At 43.6% G+C, this 19,011-nt stretch overlaps 1 protein-coding gene across 2 annotated transcripts in view; it reads right to left on the bottom strand.

Annotated features, from left to right (window-relative positions):
- The window catches only part of Syt9 (synaptotagmin 9), a 170,465-nt gene that overhangs the window by 24,389 nt on the left and 127,065 nt on the right, over positions 1–19,011 (bottom strand). Inside the window, exon 6 of one of the 2 annotated variants that reach the window (XR_004608893.2) lies at positions 18,591–18,715. Coding sequence is in view for 1 of the 2 variants with exons in the window: in XM_034524978.2 (XP_034380869.1) it covers positions 18,591–18,720 (130 nt within the window). In the remaining variant the exon portion in view is untranslated. Of the gene's footprint in view, positions 1–18,590; positions 18,721–19,011 lie in introns of both variants that reach the window. The other variant, XM_034524978.2, reaches the window with a different exon arrangement.

The raw sequence follows: 19,011 nt of genomic DNA, 5'->3' as shown, positions 1-19,011 counted from the left end.
ACTGTCTAGGGGGAGGCCAAAGACTTCCAACTCTACCCTCAGACGGGAAGGGAGGTCAATTTTAAGAGTCATCCTTTAAGTGAGGATGTTGGACAATGGAATGGTGAGATTCTACAAAACAATGAACCATCTCAGCTTCCAGGAGTGCCCCAGCAGGATCCATTCGTGCTACCCACTCTGTCTGTCTCCTTGTGCACAGCCATTTTCTCTCGGGAGGTAGTAGAAACCATTCATTCTTATTGGATCACATATTTGTTCCTGGTGTAAGAATCTTCTTTGGAATTGTTTGACCCTACATATTTATCAGCAGAATGCATCCATAAGCCCCTGACCAGGTAGGTGCATTGCTTTCAGTGACCATAGGAGGGCAGCAAAGAGTAGCAGAGTGATGATAGCTGATGTCTGGCCCTCTGCTCTCTCTTTCCAGCTAGGCTAGAGAGATGCTTGGCAGTGGTACAAAGGTCCCACAGATTCACACTGACTATTTGCGAACACTGAGGGTAGTGGGGCTGAAGAAAATTCTTGACAACTATCTACTGAATCTTAGTGTTATAAAGGAGGGAAACCATTTGAGTGAAAGCTGGAGAAGCCAGTGTCCAGTGCTGGGGTTGAGGTATGCAAAGAATTGAAAGGCAGAATTCCTCACAAGGTAGATTTAGCATCATTGTGTTGGTTCTCTTCCCAGGTAGATCATGGGCAGAGTATGAAGATTAAAAGAAGAAGAAGAAGAAGAAGAAGAAGCTCTTTATCTTCCATTTTCACCAGAGAAAAGAGTACTGATAGCCATATGCAGAGATGTGACAGGCTACAGTGGGGCAATGGTCATTAAGGGTCTCTAGACAGACCATCTCTTATCTGGACAGGTTCCATGGGAGCTACTGGTATGGGAAGGGCATGGATCTGTTCTTGACTTGCTGCTATGTGGCACCATGCTGGCTTGAGCCTTTCTGAATCCTAAGGTGGAGTCTGGAGTTGAGGGTAAACTTTGAGTGGTCAGGGAGAGGCAGCAGGAAGGTTGGACAGGTCTTGCTAGAGAAGGAGATGGTGCTTTTAATAGTGTCTCAGAGGCAATTCATCTTTAGGGTTAGGCCTCTTGTATATAACGTTTCAATAATGAGCATATGTATGGCCATGAAATGTAAGTGAAAAGACTGACAGGGGTCTGAGGAGATTTCCTCTTGTTTCTTAAGTGAGAGCTACAAGAAGTAAACTTTTACCATTTCCTTTGGACTAAAGTCTGATGTCACTTGTCTGAAGATGAAACAAAGGAAAGATGTCCATCATCTTGGCATCATCCTTAGCTGATGAGTCTCCAATCCCTACCTCTTATCCTCTCTCTAGACCCTATGGTCAGATAACACATATTTTCCTTGCTGAATCTGTTGAGTTGTAGAAGAATTATAGAATTTTTGATGTTTACATCAAATGTAACCCAATGACTATACCTCATAGCAAAGCCAAGTTGGGAACTTGTCAGATACTGTCTCAACAAAATAAGATGGCCAGGAAGTGTGTTCTCATGACTAGATGGGTCTCTGAACTAGGATGATGGTTACCTTTGGGAGCCTTACTCTTTACTGGATATTCCCATTTGGATAATTTCTGCTCAGCTCCACAATTTGGCTTTACAGGTTTTCAACCTCAGATGCACAGCTTCCTAGGAAGGCAGTGCCCATTCATATACTTGTGATTCTAAGTGGTCTGCCTACCTGCCTGGCAGTGATGCCTACAAGGCTATAACACTACCCTGGGACATTCTGCTAAAGCCTGTGAAGGATGCATTCATTTACATTTCAAACAGCTGAGCTTTCTAGCTTATCTCTTGTGATTTACTGGATATTCCTTGTTTCAATATTCTTTTTCCTCCATATCCAACTTGATGCCATTCATATCAAATAGCATCACAGGTTATTTGATTCTGTTGGCTCCCTACCTTCTGATTTTAATTCCTACCTTCAGGTTTTAATATTGATGAAGTTAGCTAACCAGTCTTTGAGAAATACATGTCTGGTGGAATCTCTTCTGCTTCCACCAGAAGGAAAGCTTCTGCCCATGATTGTGTGTGGTTTTTTTTTTTTTTTTTTTTTGGTTTTTCGAGACAGGGTTTCTCTGTGTAGCTCTGGCTGTCCTGAACTCACTCTATAGACAAGGCTGGCCTCGAACTCAGAGATCGGCCTGCCTCTGCCTCCCAAGTGCTGGGATTAAAGGCGTGTGCCACCACCGCCTGGCTGATTGTGTTATTTTTATGTTATCGACTGTGTATATACATGTGTGTGTGCCTACAGCCTTGTAGGTATCACTGGTATTTAAGCAGGCAAGTCAGCAGACCACTTAGAAGCACATGCATATGAATGGGCAGTACATTTCTGGATGATACGTTTCTTGGACAGAAAATGATTCCTTTAGTTGTCTAAAAGCCAAGATATTGGGGGAAGCTTTGAGATCAGAATTCCAACAGCATAGGAAATAATCCCAAGACTCAACAGATGGGACTTCATGAAATTGAGGTTTCTGCACAGTACAATATCAGCAGAATGAACAGAACAGAAGAAACTTTTACCAGTTATACTCCAGACTAGTATCTAAAATTTATAGAGAACTACAGAATTCAATTCCAAACAATACCACCTGCATACACATGTGACCCATTGAAAAGGACAGTTCTCAAAAGAAACACTAATAGCCACAAACCATCATTTCTGATTACTGCTCAGCCCTCCAGAGTGTCAAATGGCAACACGTGGAGAGAGAGAGAGAGAGAATACCACCTGTCTCATGAATTCATTTTTTCAACGTAAGCTAAGCAAACCCAACCCAACCCAACCCTGCCTCTGAAAACACATTCATACTCACTCCTGTGGTTTTTCTGTGTCTAGGAGAGGCAGTGAGTTTTGACTAGTTTTAGCAGACGCCATCACATCTAATTCAACAGCAGGAAGGTATCTTGCTCTGGGACCTTCTGGGTTCACACAGCTAGTTTGCCTCTTTGTCACTCTTTCCCTTTTTCTACCCCATCTCTCTTCATTGTCACCCTTTTTGTAGCTAGGGTTGATCCTGGAACTCCTAATCCTCCTCCCTCTACCCCTTGGGTATTGGGATTACAGGCATTTGCCACCATGCCCTGATGCTTTATATACTGAAGAGAGAGCCAGGGCTTTGTACAGGAGGCAAGCACTCTACAAACTGAGCTACATGCCCAGCCCCCACACAGTTTCTTCATGTATCACAACAAAACATGATTGGTATTGATCTTTTTTAGCTTGTCTCCATGCAGCTTTATTCACATTGTGGTGAAGGATCTCTCATCTGCTGCTTTTGCAGACAGCCTAGTTTTCTTCCAATGGGATGGATCTCACCTCTGCTTGTGTTATTTTTTTTTCTACTATCTTTTGTACTCAGATCACCACCATTGAAGGTTTCATTTTCAGCACAGCCAGATTGCAAAATCCTATGTATAAACAAGTGTCCAGAGCAAACATTTGTAAATCCTTGGTTTCTGGACATGCCCAAAGCCACAGTAGTTCTGGTGAATGCTTGGGTTGCAAGTACTACAAATTCATTCATGAATGTTTAATACACATTTGGATGGGCTTGCTTGAGATGATTTAAATACTCATGAATAATAATGATAGTGGATTCAGTTCCATAGAAAGAACTATGATGAGGAATGGGTGTAGGAATTTCCTTTGCCATCCAAGATAATCTTCAGGACCCTAGCAGCAGAGCCTCTACAGTGTTTTGAACTGGCTTCTGGATTAATAAAATGAAGATCTTAGTTCACTGCTTCTCTGCCCTCCTTTCACCACTTAGATTCTTTATCTAATAGGTTACATACCTCATTAGAGGTCTGTCATGCTTACTGTTTATCGTTCTCATAGCCCACAAAGCCTTTTCAATTTTCTAGAAAATCTGATGATTTCTGGTTCTGTTGATGCTCACTGGCCATGTTCATGATATATCCATGTCACAATAAAACACACTTGTTGCAATGTGTATCAGACAGAGTGGCTGCCGGAAACATAGCCCCTTCTTCTGTGGCCAGGTACATATACTTCATAAACTTTAGTGATTAGGATGAGGCTTGGCCATGTGCAGGTGAGCAGATACTGTGTGTCACATGATCCAGCATCAATGTGTCTCTCCTTCTCTGTGTAATAATCCTCATTCACACAATCCTCTTCTCCTTTCTTGAGCTTGTAGCTTCTCTTCTCAGTGTCAAGCTTGTCTGACTCAATGATTTGTGATGGCAGTTCCTGTGGCAGGGTGTGAACTTTACTCCCTAGAAATGCTTCCCTAGGAGCCTCAGCAGGTGAGGCCCAGTGCTCCTGAGCCTGCCTTCTTGGATGTATAGGGAACTTGAGATTAGACCGGGTGCTCTCCTCTACCGGTCTACCTGGACTCCCATCCGGACTCCTCAGCCTCCTTTTCTGGTTTCTCAGAATGTTAACATTTATATTTTAAACTAGATAGAGGTCTCACTCCATCAAGAAACTAGTGGACTGAGTCATTTTCCTCTTCTTCTATGTTGTACACAAGTCTGCATGCCTTTACTGGTCAGTGTAAATCCAACCTTTGTACTTTCTTCCATTCTTTGCTGGTATTTTGTTCTCTCTATTGAACTGGTGTTTTATTTCTTCAGATGAATACCTTTTCTGAGTGTCTTGGGTTGTCTGACTGCAACCAAGAGGCACAAAAACAAAACAACCCCCCATCAAAACAAACAAAAAACCATAAAGCACTGACTGCTTCATGAGTGGTAAAGGCTGTGTCTCACATCAGCACTGGGTCTTTGGAGTTTTAGAACAAACATTCAAAGTTTGCCCACAGCTGGACTTACTGAGCATGAGTGTATGTGTGGGCCTTGAACTGGACCTGGGAGGAGACGGGATAGCACGAAAGAGCTTCTGGGTTGAGAGCTGATGCTGAAATCTGAGATGAAGTCTGAACAAAAACGTGCCTTCTAAGAGTTAGGGCGGGATGTGTGAGGTGTGGGGGTGACAGTGCACGTGAGGTCTGATCTGAGGAGTGCAGTTTCCAGTGCAGAGCAAAGCTCGGGAGAGAGATGGGTCATTGTGGATAATCTAGAGAAAGCGGGTGAGACAGTAAGGGCGGGTCCTAGAGCAGCGGTTCTCCACCTTCCTAACGCTGCAGCCCTTTAACACAGCTCCTCATGCTGTGGTGACTCCCAACCATAAAATTATTTTGTTGCTACTTCATAATTGTAATTTTCCTACTGTTATAATTCTTAATGTAAATATCTGAAATGCAGAATATCAGATAAGTGACCCCCAATGGGGTCTTGACTTACAGGCTGAGAACTGCTGGTCCAGAGGCTAGCATAAGGCCCAGTAGAGCCAAAGTGGGAAAGTGACCCTTTTAAGGCTGAATAGAAGAGGGCAGAGCTGCTTCCATAACACTTGAGTATGTAGGAATTATACAGAGAAAACCCAGGTAACCAGGAAGCCCTTGGGGACAGGAGGCAGGTGGTATCCTAGTTCTGGTAGTTGGGGTTGGGGGGGGGCAGTCCTGAGTAGGTACTGCATAATGTTGGGTTCTTTGTTCCTGGTTTGAAAGCAGCCAATCATGGAGTAACACATATGCCATGGAGGCAAGATGGCACCATGATGAGTCTATTAGTGGGGGCGGGGCATCCAGTACACACTCAGGAGTGGGCAGAGTTTCTAGGTAGAGCCTCAGAGCAAGTATCCCCTCTTTCTCCCATTTCAACCCATTGGCCCCATCTATCTATCTATCTATCTATCTATCTATCTATCTATCTATCTATCTATCTATCTTTCCTTTCTTTTTCCATTTTAAAATTTTATTTTATTGGATATTTTATTTATTTACATTTCAAATGTTATCCTCTTTCCTGGTTTCCCCTCTGGAAACCCCCATCCCATCTTTCCTCCACCTGCTTCTATGAGGGTGCCCACCCACCCACCCACCCACTCATTCCTGCCTCCCTGTCCTGGCATTCCTTTTCTTACTCTATATAATATTCACATTTCTTGCTTTGGGGAGGAAAAATCCATTCCACCCCCATGACCCTTCATCTTTTCAAGCTTCTAGCCTATCTCTGCCTTTCTCCCTTCCATCAAGACACCTGAAGGAGTCATCTATAGCGATGGACTCCGCCTCCTTACTTTCTAATCCCGCCCTCTTTGTCTCCTTTCTCTCCAATCAGGATGCCTCTAGATGTCATCGCTCCCTTGAAATTGCCTTTCTCAATAAGAAGCAACCACAAAACCTCATGTAGTCCATGCAGCCTGTGATCAGAAGGACATGCAGCTTAGGGACAGCACATGACACTGAGGAATAATTGTATGTATATGTGTAGGTACACACGTGTATATGCATGGACATGTTTACACCCACAGAAATACACATGCATTCGGAGGCAAGGGGACAACCTCAGGTGTTGTGTGTCAGCCACCTCCCACTATTTTGTCTCTCATTTGGCTTAGAACTCACCAAGTAGGCTAGGCTGGCTGGCCAGACAGGAATCCACCTGTCTCCATTTCCTCAGCACTGGAATTTTAAGCACATGGCACTTTAGGGTGTTTAAATGGGTTCTGGGGACCAACCACAATCCTTGTGCTTTCAGGGGAAACTCTTGATTAAGTTATTTCCCTAGTCCATGAAACAATTTAAAAATATTATCAAATTGAGATAGAAATTTATTTGAGCAGCTGTCAGGCTTTAATTTGTGTGGCCTGCTGTGTATAGTGCTATTAATGAACTTGTGTATCTTTCCCCAGACCCTGCTCTTCCAGCAACTATTTGTTCTGACGGTCTTGTCTGCCTAGGATCCTGAGATTTGCTGATGCTACTCCAGTATTTTGTTCTCTTCCACACTCTTGTCCTCATCAGGGAGGGGTGGCAAGATCTGGACCTTTCCAGTCTGGACTAAGGTCCCTTATCTTCACATTAAGGCCACAGTTGAGTCTAGAGTTATCTAACAGGGAAACACAGGCCATCCAATTGCAATCTCAGTTCAGGAAAAGCTTTTCGGCCAAGTGCTGCCCTTTCTGATATGCTCTTTGCCAAGGGATCTGGGAGCCTAATCAGTCTTTGGTTAGCAGATTATTGGCACATTTTTATTAAAAAAAAAAAAAATTAGTGAATCAGCCTGCCACTGTCCAGAGAGCACCGTGTGTGTGTATTTGTATACCCTTGTGTCCATGTAGAAATGTGATGATTAAAATCTAAGTAACTGTTATGAATTCAATGTGTCTTTGAGAGGGGCATGTTTTTGTAGGTAGTTAAGTACAACACACTGGACTTCCTCAATTTCCCCCTTCTCCTACCAGTGGCTTCCCCTTTTTTCTGTCCTTTATTCCAGGTCCCCTTTCCTGCCATTGGTAAACAGCAGGACCATCCATCTGTTCAACATAGTGATCTGGCCCAAACTCCTCCCTGTCTGTCTGTCTTTCCATGTGATGTTAGGTCATAACCCATCTGAGTGGACTCCCTTCTCCAGAGCCATCTACTTCTGCCTTCAGCTTCAGCACATCCGTCCTGACCATTGCTGTCATCTGTCTCCAGCCTCCTGCCCAGCTCCTCCAGATGGTCAGCACAGTCTCTTTAAAATATCAATTCAAGCATGCTGCCTTTCATCTGAAAGTCATTCCAAAGTTCTGACAGAAAGGGCATCCCCACACCCCCTTTCTGGTATCATTCGTGGTCCCCCCCAAAGCCACTGAGTTCATCAGCTCATCAGTTCATCCCAGGTGCTGGTTCATCCCTTCACCATTCTGTGCCTTTGAAAGTACAGATCTTTCCTTTCCCTTCTCTTCTTTACTAAATGGGAGAATTCTTACCCATTTCCAAGAGCTTGCTCAAACAGGCTCGGATGTGTCTGGAGCCAATGGGAACTCTCTCCCCTGTGCTCCCTTACACACTGTGAAAATACCAATCACATAATTGGTTGCATTACACTGGAACAGCTTACTGTCCATCTTCCTGGCCAGCCTCATAAAAGCCAGCACTTAAGTCTTCACCCCCGTAGCTCCAGCACTCAATATGGGACCTGGCCCCCAGTAGGAGTGAAGGAGACACGAGAGAGAGTGCTTTTATAGCAGGTGGGACTTACCTCTAACACAAATTGCCTGTGTGCATCTGTGTGTGTGTGTGTGTGTGTGTGTGTGTAAGTCTTGCTATTAGCCAAGGCTGGCTCAGCTTCCTAAGGAAAGGGACTATAGGTACATAGTACCATGCCCGGCTCAAATGTGTTTTGTGAACCAGAGGCAAGCAAACTAAGGAAAAAAATATACCTTGCTCTAGTTCAGGTGTGATGGGGAACTTGTTTCAATATTGTGCTGTAGCTTACATTTCAGACACCGATATCTTTGTGAACCACTGAGAACCCCAAAAGTGGGTAGGAAAGGGGAGGGAGGGGGAGAGGAAGGAAGAGGAAGAAGAGTCAGGGAGAAAAAGGAGTGTAACTTGGAGTAACTCCTCAAAGTTGTCTTCATCTGAGATCTGAGTGCCCTGCAGTAGCACCATGAAAGATTAAAGGATGTAGCTGAGTTGGCAAAGCACCCACCTAACTGGCCCAAAGTTTGATCTCTGTCACCACAGAAAAACAAAAATCTTATGTGTGTGTGTGTGTGTGTGTGTGTGTGTGTGTGTGTGTGTACGCACACAGACACAGACAGACACAGACACATAGACACAGACACAGTGACACAGAGACACAGAGACACAGATACACACACATACACACACACACACACCTCTCATCAATCTCAGCACTCAGGAGGCTGAAGCTGGGGGATCCTGGGCCCATGGTCAATTTGAGAGCCACTGTCTTTAAAAAAATCAATGGGTGGAAGGAGAAGAAAATCAAGATTTTCTGGGCTGAAAAAGGAAAGCAACTTGCTGGGCATATTTTATTGCCAGGGGCTCTGTCAGTCTCTTTCCTATGTGCACCATCTAATCACAACACGTGTTTACAGCTGGCACTAATTCTCCTGCTGACAGGGAGGGCGACGATCTTCAGATCAGGTAACTTGCTCAAGCTCAGCAGCTGTAAATGGCAGAGCTGGTATGAGATCCTCCCTGCTAGACACCAGTGACAAGGCATACTGGGATGTTTAATTGGGCCATGGATTTCTCTCTGATTAAATGATTTTGCTTTCTCAATTTCTTGTTGCTTCAGTCACAGTGTGCTTGCATGAATCTGACACATTCATATTTCAAATTAGACTCTAGGAGCGAGTTCAAAGGAAACAACAGTTTCTGAACAGTTAATGGCTGGTTCATGGGAGGGGGCACTTCTTCAGTGGCATACCCACTGGCAAGACGCCCATGCTCCTGTAAGCAGTCCTAATGAAACTCACTGAGTCATATAAAAAAGACAATCAAAGTAGGAAGGGGACAGCTTGGGAAGAGACAGGATTAATAGGTGCAGGATGGGACATGAGAGGGTGATGGGGGAGAGGGTGAATATGATCAAAATACATTATGTACATGTCTGAAAATAAAACAATACCACATTATTATATAATTAATATATGTTAATACAAACTTAAGTAAGTCCATCCTTGTGGCTGGTTGCTGCTCTAGCACTTGTCAGTCTTCTGAGTTTATTCTTTCCTCAATTTCTTTAGTCACATGGAAGAACTTGTATGTAACAACCCCCACCCTACCCCAATAACTACCCAGCAAGCAAATCTTTTTATTTAGTCTCATAAAACCTAAAAGCAGAAGCCATATGTTGTTCTCTGAGAATGGAAGGGGTTAGAGTTAGAGCAAGCTCGGTGCTTAACTTCTCATTCTTTCTGGAATGGGACTGAATGTAGCCTGGAATTTGGTCCAGATCTATTGTTTACCAGTTGGCTCCCACATTACCCTATCTTATGGAATGCTTCTCTGTAGAGCTTACGGTTCTACCACTCTCTGACTCTTCTGAGTGTCCTACTTCCCCTAAACCATATTATAACTCTGTAACAAAACAATGGCTGTAGCTTCTTCACCACGGCCTATGACATCCTTAGCAAATCTCTTAACTGGATTATAGTGATTTCTGTCAGGCAGAGTGAGCCCTGGTTCTAATCAGAAAGCAGTTGGTTACCACCATCATAGACCTGCCACTATTGCAGCACTGAGCATACCTTGCCTGGAAGGTCAATAGTGCGGCACTCTGTCTCAGCTGAGTAAGAATGTTGATGAGTCTCCTCCTTTGGCACTGTATTGAGAGCTCAGCACAATTTCTAGGCCCGATTATGTTCATCTTCTTCTACTGAGGTGACTTATACTTAGCAGAGCACTGACCTGGGCACCCATGGCTTCAGATACAATCTATAATGAGAGGGCTACATATTTGTGCTTGAGGGCTTGAGAGACTACATCATCTATAAGCTGAAAAATCTACCAAGCACAGTTCTGGATATCTGAAGTCCAAGATCAAGGCTCCAGTGTTTTGGTGTTTGGTTAGGGCTAGCTAGCTCTAAGCCTTGGTAGGCCACACTCTTCTTGCTGTGCACTTATATAGTAGGCTTCCTTTATAAGGCCCCAGTTCTATCCATGGGGCAGAGAACACTCACTTGATCATTTCCCCACCGTTTAATACTACCTCACTGAGGATCTGATTTTAACAAGATTTCTTCCTTCCTTCCTTCCTTCCTTCCTTCCTTCCTTCCTTCCTTTCTTTCTTTCCTTCCTTCCTTCCTTTAAAAAAAAAACCTACCACCACCAACCAAAAAAAAAAAAAATCAAACATTAAGACCATCACAGAGATAAAATGTAGGCCCAGAGAAAAACACAAACAGATGTGGATTTCTTTGGATCCAAATTTTCATGTCCCCTGCAGAGACTTCATTAAGTATTAATAACAGGAAGAAAAATCCAGAATGTTTACATTTTACAATTTGTAGTCAGTCTTAATCTTTTTGGATGGCATTTACTTGCTTGATTGGTTTTATGACCTTTCTCTACTCAACTGTCAGTCTGAACATTTATTTATCAATATTAAAGTACCTAAGCAGGTGTCACCCAGATCCTCAGCCACACAGAACACAACCACGCTGACGTTTCCTGTCTCAAACAGAACACTTGTTTTGGACAGTTGGAGTATAATGCATCATTGCACAGCAGGTGACTGAAAGTTGAGATTGCTTTATGTAATTGCCAGCAATTTATAAAGTTTTCTTTGGTTTGAAGAAAATCCCCCATTAAGATTTTCACTTATAAATGCTATCACGTATTATGCCCTGAATTTTACTTAGAATGGGCGAAAAGATGTGATCTTACCACTCCTGACTGCCAACTTCCAACACAGTGAGATTTGTTACTTATTACTTAAAAATAAAGTGTCAGGAGGAAAAGGTAAAGTAACTAAAGCTATTAATGTTAAAAGTTATTTTCAATTTTTAATTACATTTATTTAGCGTGCACTCATGCACAATGCCACACATGTGTGTGAGGTGGACAGCGTGGGCATGCATCACAGTGTGCATGTAGAGGTGAGAAGATAATTTGCAGGAGTTCAGTTTTCTCCTTTTATGAGTTGGGTCCCAGGGATTATTAAATCCAGGCCATCCAGCTTGGTAGCAAGTGTCTTCCCCGGCTAAGAGATCAATCTCACTGGCTCAATTTTCACTTTCATTCTAAATCAACTGAAATATGGGAAAGGAGACTCCATGGAGAAGAATGGGTACATGACCAAGCTGAGAAGCTGCCCTTGATGGGGAACTTTCTGTAGGCCCTTCAGCTCCATATATGAGATGAAGTCCCCCTGGAAAGTCCCAGGCAAGGGACAGTCCCTAGAATGATTAGTATCTGCAAGTGGCTTTTTCAGGAGCATCATAAATCAATGACTCATTTCATCTGTGAAAAAAGAATCAGCCCATCACATGTGTCAGCGAGTTCCTGTGAATGCCATTCTGGAGATGAGGGGAGTGAAGGTGCAAGTCCATTGTCATCCACCTTCTGTGTTATAACTACTGGAGCACACCCCCAATGGCCAGAAGGTGCTACAGCAAGGTGATCTGGGAAGGAGAGGGCCTTGAAGACACAGTTAACTTTCTACTCAGCAGAAATGTTAATGTTATCACACTGTTGTCATCTTTTCTGTCAACAATGGTTATTTTGAGTGCTTCTGTGCTTTGTATGATTCTAGTCTCTACAGACCTTTGAGGAAGTTCTGGATTTTGTATCTTTTCTGAAAATGAGAAAATACTTAGTGTCCTCTCTTTCTGTTCAGATAGTCTAATATAGGAAGAAAGAGTTTCTTGTGAAAGTCTCAATTTTCTTGACTTTGTTAACCACATCCTTTCCCCAGCTGGAAGCAAAATCCTTCCCTAACACTGACTGCTCACTTATCCAAACTGTATTCTGACCACTTAACATCCACTGGAACAGGTTCTAACAGCTGAGTTGCTGGTTTCCTATCCCCACCACGTAGCACCACTTTGTATTCACTGCAGTCAGTTCAGCTCAGGGGCTCCCTCCCTAAGTGCTCATGGACACTGCTTTGCTATATCCCACCATCAAAAAAACAGTTCAAGAAATTTCAAAAGCAGGTACTCCCTACTACCCACAACATCCCATGCCTTTTTTCTTCTTTTATTTCCACAGATGGTACATCAAGTCATGCTGTTGTATCAAACTGGTACTGAAATAGTTTCCTGGTGAGAAAAGTCAACTTAAGGGCTAACATCCTTGTCATTTCCTAAATAGTTCTCATTCTCACTCAGGGTACTGCTGCTGGCCTCTGGGACATCATCATCTCTCTCTTATGAAAGCAGGTACCAAGTACTCTAGGACCCAGTCAACCACATGAGCTCAACCGGAGTCTCGTGTTTTACTAAGGACTCTCAGTTCTGTACTCAAAATGTAAAGCCATGGTGGTTGGCTAATAAATGGGAAGGACGGAGGAAATGATTTCTGTTCACCTCTAATGGAGACGTAATCAAAAGCTTGGAGTTGACTAAGAAGGACCAGCTCCGTTTAAACACATGCTAGAGTCGCTGTCAGGAACTTTATAACTTGCCCTCTTCTACTTTGGGTTCCACTGAGTGGAGATTCTGCATCTTCTGCAGGAAATGAACCCAGTTGGTTCCAGTATACATTTCTTTTGTTTACTCCTTCCCAAACTCATGAGATATTAACCATCTATGTAAACAGGGTTGGGTCTTTCAATATCTCTGAATCATGTCCCATGCACTGAATTAATACAAACTGAAGGCAGGTAACACAGTCAACAATCAGTCTCTCAGGAAAAAAAATCATAGAAATGGGCCCTGTTGAGGGAGAAGAAACACTTCTAATCTCTAAACATTTCTTTTACATGTTCAGAGGGCAACTTGACATCTGGGACATAATTCTTAGGCAGGGAAGAATCATACTATGTTAGAAAGGCAGTTTCTAGAGAGCCTCTGGCAAAGTCCCATGCTGACACACAGTGACCCATTGGAATGTAGGATACACAATAGTCATAAGAATTTTACAGAGCACTAGTTAGATACTAGCTGTGGAGCTGCATTTCTCAGAGATTATCTTTGAGTCTGCAGTGAAGCCACAACAAGTCCCAGAAGGAGAAAGCCTGGGAACAAGAAGAAGTGATTCTGGTTTACCCCAAGTTTGAAATGCTATGATCAAATAGACTGAAGCAGGAACTAAGTGCAAAAGTGGTCCCTGGCCTAACATGAGCCACAGGAACAGGAGTGGGCAGTAGCTAGACAGGTCTGTGGTGGCACCCAGGCTCCCAAAGCTCCATGTACCCTTTCCATTTTCATCCTTTCTTGAAAACTGTTCCCACTGCCTGCCTCTGCAGTAAAGAGTAGTTAAGTCACTTGCACCTTTGGGAAGCAGCCATGGTCACTCTATTGAGTTTCCCTGTCTTGCTCGTACCTTTCTCAAGAGCTATCGTCCTTACACTGTTGATGGAATGAATGGGCTACCAATTTCCTTTCTTTGACTCAGCCTGGGGAATCAGATGTTTTCTCCTGGGAATGTGTAGATACAAGACTCCAAGTGGGCTCTGTTGAGTACTAGACAGAAAATATCTAGAGATATTTTAAAAGGGGAACTGATGCATGACTCTGTAACTGATGTTTGATTTAGGTTTCCAACAGCATTAAATTTATAGCTTTACTGAGTCTGAGTAGGACACAGACGACTCTGGTCATTGCAGTATGTTCTGTGCTATTGGACTGTCATGAAGAAAGGGTGTAGCAGGGTTAATCAGGTGACCTCAGCAGCTAGCCATGCTGGTGTAAAGCCTTTCTGGCCTGATGCACATGTCTGTACAAAGGTTAGGCATCAGAAGATGAATCCACACTGAACATCCTAGTACAGGATTGATTATATATATGTATACATATGTGTGTGTATTATATATGTATATGTTTTAATTCTATAATGGGAGTTATTATTACATTCTATGAATCCAGATAAGAACTTTACCACTAAACCATATGTTCTTAGTAGATTATCTGTCATTATCATCTCAGAAAAGTAAAGCATGATTTAACTGAATGGCATCTACTTCTGGGTTCCCATAATTCCAAGTCTTAATTCAGACATTGCACTTCATGGAAAGCTATGCAAAACCTGGAACTATTGCCTGCTAATCTCCAGAGGCTTGGAATACAGGAGGGTGAGTAAGGTGTGAGGCCATGACCAGATCAACACAATCTTATCTTGGCTGCACAGAGGAAGATGCTGCGATAAGAAAGACCTCAGCATTCTGGTCTCCTGCAGTCCTACAGAAGGGCTATTCTTACCTCCAAGTCCCAGGAAAATTGCTCTGAGAGAGCTTACACAGCTTTCTGAGCTAATGACATTATAAAGAGTAAAGAAAATGGCACCCGCTGACCTTTGGGTGTGCAGTGAAGCCATGCCAAGTCCCAGAGAGAGAGAAACAGGTTTTGAATTCATTGGTTCTGAAGACTCCATCTGCTACCTACCCTGCCAATGTCAGGGTATGTTTGCTATAACCCTGAGTAGATGGCCAGGTCCCTGCAGGAATAAGGGTTCATTTATAACTTAGTCCATTGGTCCCTAGCGGAATGGTCTTTCTGTCAGGCCAACCTCCTTTCACACTAAATCCCAATTCATGCCCATTCTTACTCACTCTGCCCTGTGCTACACACACACACACACACACACACACACACACACACACACACTTATACACACAGACAAGCATGTGCATCAAGAAATTCAGGATTTAGCAGTTTGCCTTTTTTTTTTTAAATTATTATCTGAGAGAGCATAATAGCAGGTTAAGTTTACAATTGAATTAAAGGGGAAAAGGGGTAGGCCTTAAATCTATATACTTGAGTTGGGTGGTAGTAGCCTATGCCTTTAATTCCAGCAGTTGGAAAGCAGGGGCAGGCAGATTTGGGAGATCAAGGCCAGCCTGGTGTACAGAGAAATTTCTAGGATAGCCAGGGATACAAAGACAAACCGTGTCTTCAAAACAAGACAAAAAATTCTATATGCCCATGTCTGGCTAAGTGCTGAGTCAGCCACTCTTCTAACCTGAGATGATGCTCACTAGGACTTCTAGCTGTTGCCAACGGCATGGGTGTTATTTCCTTATGCTACAGAGTTCTATGAGGACACACAGAGACCCAACAGAATAGAGGACGTACAACAATGAAAACTTTACTGAGCACTGGTTAGGTGCCAACCATGGAGTGGCATTTCTCATAGATGATCTATCACAGACTTGATGGTCTATGCTGGGGATATAGCTCAGTCATAGGGTGCTTGCTCAGAAATAAAAATGCCTAGGTTCCATCCCCAGCACAGTGTTAAATGGGTGTGGTGGTATATACGTAGTCTTAATACCTATGAGATGCAAGAGATTTAGAAGTTCAAGTTCATTCTCCACTATATAACAAGCTTCGGGCTAGCCTTGGCTACATGAAACCCCATCTCAACTCACCCACCTCCTCAAAAACTGTAATCTTTACAACTGTCCATGAGGGACAAGCAGTTATGACAACCTGACAAAGCAAAGGTGAAGAACAATCAACCAGCACGTGGCTGCCCAGCGTGTGAATCTAGGTTCCCCCCAACTCCAGCACACTTACTTCCCAGCACTGCCTGTGACCGCCTCCATCCAGAGTGCCTGACAAAGCACGGTCCACCTCCCACAATCTTTAATCTCATCTGGTACCATTGCCCTAATTTTGCCAGCTGCATGTTTATTTTTAAAAGGGAAGGCAGCATTTTCCCCTCTGGAGATGGAGCTATAGTTCAGGACATGACTTCAAAAACCAAACAAGAGGCCACAGAGAAGGAGCAGCTTCGCTTGCCTTTCATAGTGGGGACACAGGCATTTCATCTCCTTAGCTCCCTTGCAACCACTGAGACACGGCCATTGTATTAGCTGAAGTAGTTCTAGCCACTGTACAAATGACTCCCAAGTTTCATTACTTTAACCCTCAAGACATTTATTTCTTACTTATGTAACTGTTGAACACAGACTTGCAAAAAGCTGGGAGCTAACGGTTTTTAAGGAGCACCTCCCAGGGACCCAAGCTGCATGACTTTCTTCCCTCTGAAGTGGAAGAAGCCTCCACAGAGCTTCCTACCATTGCTTTGCGATGCTCCCACACCTGCCATGCCACACCCTGCCAAGGGTTCCTGTCTGCCAAGGCCATCAAGAAAGACCTGCTTAGATCGGGGCTCATTTCCCAGCCCCTGTGGACCTTCCTTCTTTCCTGTTACCTGTCACAGGGTTTTTGACACTTCTGACCACAAAGAAGAATTTAAAGCAGAAGTGACTTCTAAGGGTACAGGAGGTAGATTGCAATGGCTCCCACTGCCACTCACCAGTGGGCAGTTTACTAAGCCCACATATGAGGTCCTTGGAGAATTCCGTCAGGAGCTGAGGAAATGAGGCATTGTTTCCCTGGCTCTTTTCTCATGTGGCTCTCAGGTCTTGAGGTCTCCCTTAGGGATTAATTTTGATTTCAGAAAAGAGAGGTTTGCCTACTATGGCCCAGAGGCAGAGATGTATGCTCAGGGGCCTGCAAATCTGGGGACTCCAGTCTATCATTGAATATAACTAGTGCCTTTTTGTACCATTCCTTCAAAGGAGGCATCCCCTTGTCCTCAGGCCTGGGTTAGAGTCTCTTTTCCTCTCTAGTTGACTGCATGTTTACTCCACCACACCCACCTCACTGTCAAGGGCAGAGGAACTACCCACACTGTACAGTGATCTCTTTTGCTTTCAGGGTGCTGATGCATGGAGAAACTGCCTACACCAAGAAAACAGAGGAAAGTTCTCTGCCTAGAACCCATATGCCCTTGGTCAATGACCCTAGCTTGCTTTCTGGGGTTCTCATTCCCAGCAGCTCCAGTGTCCTGTAACCTCAGTGAGCCCCCACCCCATATGTCCTGGTAGCTCATCCTCCGAGGCACAAAGCTTATGTCTGTGCACTTTAATGACTCACGTTCCATTTCATTCTCTTTGGCCAGTGAGAGGGTCAGTGGGTTGTCTCCAAGTTTGACAACCTGAGTTCAAGTTCTGGGGCCCACCAAATGGAAGGAGAAAACCAACTCCCCAAAGTTGTCCTTCGGTCTCCCTTGCACGCGCACCACCAATAAGCAAATACATGTATGTAAAGAGAATGTGTCTTGCAGTATCTATAAGAGCTACAAAGAAAGCGGCCTCTCATTCGCAGGTGTGCTTCATGTGTCTCCATGGCATGTGATCCTCAGAAGTGTTTCTCAATGAAAATCAGTGCTGAGAGAATGCCCATGTAAATGAGTCAACAAGCAGAGACAAAGTGAAGAGTGCATGAGAGGAGACAGGGGAGTGAATGGAGGAAAGACAGGCGCAGGTGACAGATGACAGCCAGTATTCTTTGCAAATAAAACCCTACTTCTAGTTAGGTACATAATAAAAAGAATGTATTTATTGCCTTCCTTTGAAAGTAGACACATTCAAAGTCCTGTGACTACATTGCATAGAAGAACCAGTATCTTGGAAAAACTCAAAGAGAACCCTGAAAGAAGTGCTGTGTGCTCTTCTGACCCTTTGCCTTGTTCCACATTTTTGTGGCATGAAAGATATGATGGTTTTGAGCTTAGCAGCCACACTGCATAATGAGGTAACTTCTGGGACAGTTAAGCTGAAAGATGAGAGAATTCTAGGCTTCTGTTGACCATGGTACCACACTGTCTTCCTTTGGACTTGCTGTATGTAGGGAAGAGAGAAATTTACTTTCTCTCTTTACAGATTGTTGTATTATGCTTTGTTATTTTATGAAATAAACCTGAACCTAGTACTGAGCAACATTAAGACTTACAGATTAGAACCAGAGGCAGTCCTAAAATTGAGGGTTTCCCTTGTCTCACGCAGATGCCCTCCAAAAGCAAACTCAAGGCTGTAACATGGAGTCAGAGAATATTGATCCTTAAAAAACAAAACAAAAAGTCCCTGATCCAAATGTCCTAGGCTAGTGGAGAGAATATGCTGTTGAAGGCACAACAGTCCTGGGAAATGTCACCAGGGACAGTGCTGGGGACAGAAGAGCCTGGCACATTCATGCTATTAACAACTCTGCATTTCAACAATGCAAAACATGTCATCTACAGAATGGACCATGTTGGGGTAGTCTTACCTCCATTAGGGAGTGCCAGTGTGCAATGGGCTTCCGGGGATATGACAGCATCTCACTCCAGTGGTCTCTGCCCAGCCGCTCAGCTTCGTTGCCTACTTGGCACACACCAATGACCTCATTGTGACCTACACTGTGAAAATGGGCCACAACAGTTTTTTCTTAAAATTTTGGTATGCAGAAGTAAAAGCAGTTCTCAACCTGTGGGTCATGACCCCTTGGGGGTTGTCATATATCAGATATCCTACATATCAGATAATTATATTATGATATATAACAGTAGCAAGATTACAGTTATGATGTAGCAACAAAATAACTTTATGGTTGGGGTCACCACCACATGAGGAACTGTATTAAAGGGTTATTAGGGTGGAGGAAATTCAGAAGTGGTGGGCTATTTAAAAAAAAATAAACGACTTCTCTA

The sequence above is a fragment of the Arvicanthis niloticus genome, chromosome 1, assembly GCF_011762505.2.
Source record: "Arvicanthis niloticus isolate mArvNil1 chromosome 1, mArvNil1.pat.X, whole genome shotgun sequence".
Lineage (NCBI taxonomy): Eukaryota > Metazoa > Chordata > Mammalia > Rodentia > Muridae > Arvicanthis > Arvicanthis niloticus.
This window is presented reverse-complemented; position numbering and strand designations above follow the sequence as displayed.